At 63.5% G+C, this 9,022-nt stretch overlaps 1 protein-coding gene across 1 annotated transcript; it reads left to right on the top strand.

Annotated features, from left to right (window-relative positions):
• The first annotated feature begins 470 nt into the window (after positions 1–470).
• Positions 471–9,022, top strand: LOC101952870 (proton channel OTOP2-like). Its single transcript, XM_008179787.4, has 7 exons — positions 471–766; positions 1,907–2,284; positions 2,756–2,892; positions 3,338–3,396; positions 3,512–3,639; positions 5,216–6,186; positions 8,739–9,022. Exons 2-7 carry the CDS (start codon positions 1,909–1,911, stop codon positions 8,910–8,912), a joined length of 1,845 nt encoding a protein of 614 aa, XP_008178009.2. The 5' UTR covers positions 471–766; positions 1,907–1,908; the 3' UTR covers positions 8,913–9,022.

Raw genomic sequence — 9,022 nt, 5'->3', positions numbered from 1 at the left:
CAAAATAATAATCAATTAACGAGCTAGTGTTAATTTAGTGTGTTTCTAGGCCGTGGTTAGCTGCCTGGTGTGTGTGGCTGTGTTTATGCAGGTGCATGCTTGCACCACCGCCCCCTACTGGATGGAATCCAAACTGTGCACTGTGTGGCCTACACCCTGTACTGCTAAGGGGTACTGAGGATTCACCTTTAGCTGAAAGAATGCGACCCTGTGGTTTCAGAACAGCAGAGTCCATGTTCTCTCCTCGCAGTCGCCCCTGGATTTGCCCCGCTGGTGCGAGAGGCGCTGTGCTGGGTGCACTTCCCTAGTGATTGGAGAAACAAGCTGATCTTTCTTTCTGTACATAGAGAGATTTAAATAACTAACATTTCCCTGCTTCCCCCCACCCCAAAATCAAGCCATTTCTGATTTCTCCTTCCTCTGCCCTTGGATTTTCGGCACCAGGTCTCCCCGATGGCCTTTGGCAGCAGGGAGCTGCTGCTACAATCGCTCCAGAAACACTCCGGTTATTAAACTCCAATCTGCCGTGAAAGGGCGAGCGGCCAGGGAGGGGCAGCTCCCCTCTGTGTGTGCAGCGGGGAGGGGGCTGCCTGTGGCAACCTCCCCAGCCCCGATTACTCTAGTGGGAGGTGCCAGGCTGGCAGAGGAACCACCCACCCCCTGGAATATTAAGCCGTCCCCAGGGCAGAATGCCCCACACAGCCGGCCAGGACAGAGGGTGGCATGAGAGACGCTCCTGAGTCGCCAGCGTGACCGGTGGCACCGTGTAAGTGTGGGGCAGATGCAAGGACCCATCCCAAGGGTGTCTAGGGCCATCTCTGCCCAGGGCTGGATGTCTCGGGCGAGACGCCGACATGGTCCGTTCCAGGCAGGTTTGTGTGGACGGAGAGGGAGGAGGCATCTGTCTGTCTGTCATGGCACCAGAGATCCTAGTAAAGCTGGGAGGGGAAGCCTATCCGGCGCGACCAGCCCCTTCTTCCCCCGAGAGCAGGATGGGGCCCTGCAGCCGTCACTCTGGGAGTCTGGCCCAGCCCCAGTTAAAGCTCCTAGCCCGCTGACTCCCCACCTTCACCGAACCAGCTCCCCACAGCCCCCCACCCATCCAGCCAGAAAGACAAGGGTGGGCACGGCCCTTGGACCGGGGCACGGCCCCCTGGACTTGGACACGGCCCCGTGAATGCCGGGCACGACCCCCTGGACCGGGGCACAGCTCCCTGGACCGTGGGCATGATCCCCTGGACCCAGGCACAGCCCAAGGAAGTCTAGGAGATGGTCCCACTGGCCGTGTGGAGAGTACAGAGCTCGGCGTCTGCCCCCGTCATGCTGTTGCTCTGAGTCACACCTGGGAGTGTCCGTGTGTCCATCTCTGTGGCCGGGGGCGTGCGTGGAAAGAGGAGGCGGGGCAGTGCTCACATGCCCCCGCATGGTTGGGTGGGGAAGGGCGGTGGGCTGCAGGCCTCCTTCTCCAGGCCCAGGGCAGCTCGGCTCAGCCCAACAAAAGCCACTTGTGGAATGACCGTTCCCAGCCGCCCAGAGACCCCCGTGAGCCAGGAGTGGGCGGCCGGAGTGACGTCGATCCCCTCCTTCTGCTGGCTCCTGGGGGCCGGATCCTGCCCCACCCAGCACCGTGCAATGGCGTCTATGCCCAGGGAAAGGGCCGGCGCCGGGAGGATGAAAGCTGGAGGGGGTGAGTCAGAGCGAGATGGGCTGATGGGTGTGTGGGGACACGTGGGGGTGCGAGGGGAGGTGTATGCCTGTGAGTAGGTGTGAGGGGAGCAGTGTAACCCCCCCTTAGGTCTCCCTTCTGGGGGTGACCCGCGGGGTATATCCCCCTCCCCTGTCCCACCTCTGCACTGGGCCCCAGCCCGCCCCCTCCCTGATGGTTCCCTGTCCCCTCCCCTCCCAGCCATGATCCCCGGGACGATGAGCAACGTGCTGCAGCGGTGCCTCCCCTTGGGCTCCCCTCACCCCCCTGAGGGGCAGGGCCAGGGAGCCCCGGACTCCCCCGCCGACCCAGAGGGCGCAGGCTGGCAGGACTTGGCCAACGCCCGGGCGGGCTCGCTGCTGTCCCTGCTCTACCTCGTGCTGCTCACCTTCCTGGGCAGCGCCGTCCTGCTGGCCGAGATTCACCAGCGCAGCCCCCAGAGCCGCAATGTCCACGGCTTCCTGGCCACGCTCATGCTCACGTCCTGCGCGTGGATGCTGTGGTTCGGCTGGCGCTCCTCCCAGAACAAGCGCCGGAAACTGCACCAGGACCACCACGCCGGGGCCAGCTGGCTGAAAGGTACCGTCTGCTCCCCGGGAACCCCCCTGGCCCCGCGGCAGCCTCTGCACGGCACCGGGGTTCGGTGACTCGCCTACGGGTGGGGCGAAAACAATCATGGGGATCGGTCCATCGCCCCACAGCAGCTCCGCTGGTGCCCCTCAATCCCGACCCACCCCCCTGCTCTCCCAGCCCAGGGCTAGAACCAGGAACAAGAACACAATGAGAGCACACGGGCACGAGGCTCCAGGAGAGAGCGCAGTGGGGGCATCTCTGCTGTCACATGTTGCGTCTGCGTGGCCATCACCTCTCCCCGCCCAGCAGACCTGCTCCTTAGATATCCATAGGTGCTGCAGACAGAAAACAAAACCACTGCAGCCCCATGGCTACGGAGGCCCCAGGATCTCCCTTCCACTGGCCCCACAGCACCCAGCCTGGCCCTTGCCCCGTGGCTGGCAAGGCTGCGGTGACGGTGTTCTCTTGCCCCGGCAGGCGGGCTCTCGCTCTTCGCCCTGGCCACGCTGGTGCTGGACTGCCTGTCCCTGGGGTATTACTACGAGCTGCAGCACTGCACCTCCGTCCTCATCACTGCCTTCCCTGTCGTGCAAGCCGTCTTCACCATCATCCAGGTGAGGGGCCTCGCACGCGCAGAGCACTAGCAGCCAGGAGGGAGGAGTCAGACTGTCAGGAGCGACCCACCCGGGTGACACTAGCCCCACAGCGCAGGCCACATGAGCTCAAGGAGTGACTCCACTAGTGGGCAGCTGTAGTCGGCTGTTACCCTAGCGTGGGCTGTTAGCACGGGAGGGCTCTGTGTGGACTCGTCCAGCCTTGGTGTCCCTAGGGCCGTGTGGGACAGGCTGGGTGGAGAAGGAGGGAAAGTACGAAGCAAGAAAGAACCAACATCAGGTCCCCAGGAGGGAGCCCCGCCTCTCAAGATGGCCGCTGCAGTTAAAGGTGCAGCATGCGTGGTGGAAGGGGCTTTCAGCCATTCCTGGGCAGCGGCTAGTCCTTTCCCTTTGCGTATCACTGCTCTTTGACCCTGTCTTCTGCCTTTCCCTGCCCTCGGCACAGGTGTCTCTGCTGTCCTTCCACGCCAAGGTCTGCATCCAGGAGCAGCAGCATCTCAACAGGTATCCGTGCTCCCGGCTGGGGCGCCGGGATGGGGGCGGGGGCTGGTTGTTTCGCTGGCAGCCCCTTGGGGCCAGGCCGGGCCGTGAGCTCCCCCTGCCCTCTCCCCCCTCCCAGGTTTGGCCTGATGCACACGCTGGCCACCAACGTGCTGATGTGGATGAGCGTGGTGCTGGACGAGTCCATGAAGCAGCTGCAGGAGATCTACGACGCCCACGAGACGGAGAGCCCCTGGCCCGTGCATGGTGAGGGCCCCCGGGGTGGGGGGCTGGACCCGTGGCAGGGAGGTCAGCACCCCTTTTCCCCCATAGATCCACCACCGTGTGTGCCATGGAGATTCACTGGGGCCAGCCGAGCCAAGGGTCCCTGGGACGGGGTTTATACGCCCCCCCAAACCGGTGGTGAGATGGGGCTGGGGGGCCGCTAAGGAGCCAGACCCTGGCAGGGAATGGGATGGGATGGGACGTCCTCCGGGAGGGCTGGGAGAGGAGAGGCTGACTTGCCCTCTGGCTGGATGGTGCCATCCTTCCTGCCCCTTGCCCAGCTCAGAGGCCCCCTGCCTGGATCCCACCCTTATCTGCCCCTCGGCCTTCCCAGGGATGGGCCTTCCCACAGACAGATCCCCACCACTGCCTGCATTGGCCCTCGTGCGGCCATCGCTCCCCGCGCACCCTGCTTGCTAGGTCAGGCTGTCTTCCATGCACAGCCCCGTCCCCTAGCCACAGCCTTCCCCCTCCCCCGCACAGCCCCGAACCTCCTCCCCTAGCCACAGCCTTCCCTGCCCCCCCAGCACAGCCCCTCTCCCCCGCACAGCCCCGTCCCCTCTCCCCCAGCATAGCCCCATCCCCTCCCCTAGCCACAGCCTTCCCCCTCCCCCCGCACAGCCCGTCCCCCGTCCCCTAGCCACACCCTCCCCCCTCCCCACACACAGCCCTGTCCCCCTTCCCCTAGCCACACCCTTCCCCCTCCCCGCACATAGCCCTGTCCCCCCTTCCCTAGCCACAGCCTTCCCTGCCCCCCCAGCACAGCCCCTCTCCCCAGCACAGCCCCTCTCCCCAGCACAGCGCCGTCCCCTCTCCCCCGCACAGCGCCGTCCCCCCTCCCCCAGCACAGCCCCATCCCCTCTCCCCCAGCATAGCCCCATCCCCTCCCCCAACCACAGCCTTCCCCCTCCCCCCGCCACACCCTTCCCCCTCCCCACACACAACCCTGTCCCCCCTTCCCTAGCCACAGCCTTCCCTGCCCCCCAGCACAGCCCCTCTCCCCAGCACAGCCCCTCTCCCCCGCACAGCCCCGTCCCCCTCCCCTAGCCACAGCCTTCCCCCTCCCCTAGCCACAGCCTTCCCCCTCCCCCACAAAGCCCCGAACCTCCTCCCCTAGCCACAGCCTTGCCCTCCTCCCCACACAGCCCTGTCCCCCCTCCCCTAGCCACAGCCTTCCCCCTCCCCCCACACAGCCCCGTCCCACCTTCCCTAGCCACAGCCTTCCCCTCACCCCCCAGCACAGCCCCTACCCCCCTGCACAACCTCCCTGGACAGCCTCCCTCATCCTCCCCCATGCACAGCCCCATTCCCACCTCACCTAGCCACAGCCCCACCCAGCCCTGTCCCCCCTCCCCTAGGCACAGCCCCTCGCCCCCACAGCCCTGTCCTCCCCACCCCTAGGCACAGCCTCCCACAGACAGCCTTACCCTCCAATCCCTATGCACAGCCCCGCCCCCAGCCTCTCCCATGCACAGCCCTTCCCCCATCCAGTCCCTCTCCCTCCCATGCTGCCCCACTCCCAGGCTGGCGCTGAGTGACCCCCCCTCACCCCCTGCAGGGAGTTCGCCCACCAACAGCTGCTCGTGCGCCACCAGCCTGTGCCACATCTTCTCCGAGGGCGCCGCCTACCTGCACCCCTTCAACATCGAGTTCAGCCTTTTCTCCTCCACCATGCTCTATGTGGTGTGGAAGAACACGGGGCAGGCGGCCTGCCACCGGCAGCCCCGCCCGCACCCCCGGGGCCGCTTCCACCTCAGCGGGGCCTTCGTGGGGCTGGTGCTGGGGGCGCTGGCCATCTCGGCCACCTTCGGGGTGATGATCTCCTTCGGGGTGCTGGCCAAGGCCCCCGAGACAGTCCCCGAGGCCCTGCGGACCTACTACATCTTCAACTCGGTGCTGCTCTCCGCCATGTTCCTGGCCTCGCTGGTCGGCATCGCTGCCTACCGGCTCCAGAGAGACCCGGCCTCCACCGACTGCTCCAAGAGCGTGGTGCGGAGCCTGGACGTCACCCTCTTGCTGGGCAGCTCCTGCGGGCCCCTGATGGTCTCCGTCTTCTCCCTGGTGGCCATCTTCTTCCTGCACATCAACGGCAGCCTCCACCTCCTGGACCTCTGCTTCTCCCTCTGCAAAACCATCCAAGTGCTGGGCCAGAACCTCTTCATCACCGAAGCCCTTTACTCCAGGCCCGCCCACCGGCCAGACGCCCCCGACAGCCCCCCGGGCAACAAATGGGTCTTCTCCATCTCCGGAGGCCCTGCCGAAGAGCCGGTCCAGCAGGACGAGGCTGCCCGCCGTGAGAGTAACTGCGCCATCTGCCCGGCCAGCCGCCACACGCCAGCCAGGATGGTGGCCCAGCTGGAGGATCAGGTGCCGGGGTGCTGGCTGGCCTGCAGCGGCAGCAATGACTCCCTTGCCAAGATCTCCGCCGGGGGCCGGCAGTCTCGGCCCAGCGGGGAGCTGGAACGCATCAGCATCCGGAGGAAGATCCTGCAGAACATCTCCATCCTCCTCATCTTCTACAACATCTCGGTGAGCTGGCTCATGGTGCCTGACTGTCCGGACCCGGGGCTCTAGCTTCCCACGGGGAGCACTGGAGGCTGACGGCCGCACCCCCGGCTGGTGTCAATCGCCGTCACTCCACCGAGCCATCACCCAGCTGAGGATCTGAGCTCAGGTCTTCAGTCTATCTTCCGAGTGGGAGCTGGGCAGTCAGCGCCAGAGCGAGCTTCATCCGTACAGCCCTGCTGGGGGGACCCTGGCCAGGGACGAGATGGGGGCTCAGTGTCACAACCCCATTCAGCCCTTTTGAGGCTGCCAGCAAGGGGACAGTAGGAGACAGAAGAGTTGTCATAGAATCATAGAATATCAGGGTTGGAAGGGACCTCAGGAGGTATCTAGTCCAACCCCCTGCTCAAAGCAGGACCTAATCCCAACTAAATCATCCCAGCCAGGGCTTTGTCAAACCTGATCTTAAAAACCTCTAAGGAAGGAGACTCCACCACCTCCCTAGGTAACCCATTCCAGTGCTTCACCGCCCTCCTAGTGAAATAGTGTTTCCTAATATCCAACCTAAACCTTCCCCACTGCAACTTGAGACCATTACTCCTTGTTCTGTCATCTGCCACCACTGAGAACAGTCTAGATCCATCCTCTTTGGAACCCCCCTTCAGGGAGTTGAAGGCAGCTATCAAATCCCCCCTCACTCTTCTCTTCTGCAGACTAAACAATCCCAGTTCCCTCAGCCTCTCCTCATAGTTCATGTGCTCCAGCCCCCTAATCATTTTTGTTGCCTTCCGCTGGACTCTTTCCAATGTTTCCACATCCTTCTTGTAGTGTGGGGCCCAAAACTGGACACAGTATTCCAGATGAGGCCTCACCAATGTCGAATAAAGGGGAACGATCACGTCCCTCGATCTGCTGGCAATGCCCCTACTTTATACAGCCCAAAATGCCGTTAGCCTTCTTGGCAACAAGAGCACACTGTTGACTCATATCCAGCTTCTCGTCCACTGTGACCCCTAGGTCCTTCTCTGCAGAACTGCTGCCTAGCCATTCGGTCCCTAGTCTGTAGCAGTGCATGGGATTCTTCCTTCCTAAGTGCAGGACTCTGCACTTGTCCTTGTTGAACCTCATCAGGTTTCTTTTGATCCAGCCTATGGTGCTGAGCCGATTTGCACCGGCTGAGGATCTGGCCCTGGCACATTGACAGTGAATGGACTTTAAACCTCCAAACTGCTTCCCACCATTTCAGTGGTTTGAGGTGCTGCAGGTCTCCTAGTCAGTTTCTCTCAGGCGAGGCCATTGTGTTTGGGTGGCCGGTGGGGCTGGGAGATGCCAGCTTCCCTCTCCCTGCGCCGCCCGTGCCTTGTAAGGGCCCCCAGGCCTGCGCGGAGATCACAGGAGCTTCACCCCCCTCCCCCCTGACGCTCTGCCCAGTGAATAAGACTCTGTGTGGGGGAGGGTTTAGGGGATGGTGTGAGCCCTTTGTCTGCTAGGGCGAAGAGCCCGGTATCAGATCCGTATTCCCCATGTCGGTGTGTACAGGCCATGATCAGTCACCCCTTCCCCTGCTCTGTGTTCAGCTGAATAGACAGCTCTCACTCTAAGGATGGATGGACTCAGCCCACGCAGATCAGAGATCGCTGTGTCCAGGGTGATGGCAGCAGTGCCCAATGGTACCCGTCCTATCCCTGGCAGAGCCCTGGCGCTGCCCTTCATCTCCTCATGGTGCCTGGGAGGGACAACCCAGCACCCCACCCCTCCTCTCACACACTGCCGCCCTGAGCGCACTCGCCACCCACCCGCCTCCTGGGCTGGGTGCAGGAAAAGGGCAAATGAGACTGGTTGTCAGCAAACAGTGCTGTGGAGAGACCCCCGTGTGGGGAGTCACGGTGCCCAGCCAGACCTGTGGGCTCTGCGCCAATACAAATCTGTCCTTATAATCACTGAGCAAAGTCCAAGGGCCCCCCATCATGTAAGGGGGTTCCCCCATCATGTAATGCAGTCCGTCCTCTGGCCCAATGCAGGATTGTTCCTGGCAGGGTCCCTCCGCATGGGTCCCCCTCACCAGCACCCTCGCTATGAAGCTGGGACCCCCTACACACCCCATAGATTCTGGCAGGCCCCAGTCAAGCCCTGTCCCCACATTGCTGGCAGTGCATGGCATGGGGATATGCGCTAAGCACCATCCGCTCTGCGCTGGTCCTGCCGGCGGGGGTGAAATCTGTGCAGCGCTCAGGCTGGGAGAGCCAGCCCCCAGGGGCTTTTCATTGCTGGGCGGAACGGAGCGTGGCCCAGCAGGGACCGAAAGGCATCACTGCTGGGTTGGTGCTCGGTGGCTGATGACGTGCAATGAGTTGGTGGTTCTCAGCCCCGTTCCCAATGGATGGACACACCCCGGAGGAAAGCACGAGGCCTGGCCCTGCCTTGGTGACAGGTTCAACGGGGCGGGGAGCGAATGGGTTCGCCAGGCATCGGGCCCTGCACATCTGAGTCCATCCAGGAGGTGGCCGTGATGGACACAGGGTCCAGCCCGGCCCACGCCCCTTTGCGGCTGACGCCTGCCCCCTTTGCTTTACTAGGTGTGGATTCTCTATGCCTACGGGACGCGCCCGCACCTGGTGAGCCAGATCGAGCAGGCCTTCTACGGCTTCACCCTCTGGGTCATCATCGTCAAGATCTCCCTGCCGCTGGGCATCTTCTACCGCATGCACTCGGTGGCCAGCCTCTTCGAGGTGTACTGCAAAACCTGTTGAGCGCCAGCCGGGGCTGGACCCAGCTCTGCTGGGCAGAGGCAGCGCTGGCGGGGGCTGCCCGGGGCAGGCGGCGGGGAGAGGGGCAGGCGGGGACGCCCGCTGCACGGAGA

Source organism: Chrysemys picta, chromosome 7, assembly GCF_011386835.1.
Source record: "Chrysemys picta bellii isolate R12L10 chromosome 7, ASM1138683v2, whole genome shotgun sequence".
Classification (NCBI taxonomy): Eukaryota; Metazoa; Chordata; order Testudines; family Emydidae; genus Chrysemys; species Chrysemys picta.
This window is presented reverse-complemented; position numbering and strand designations above follow the sequence as displayed.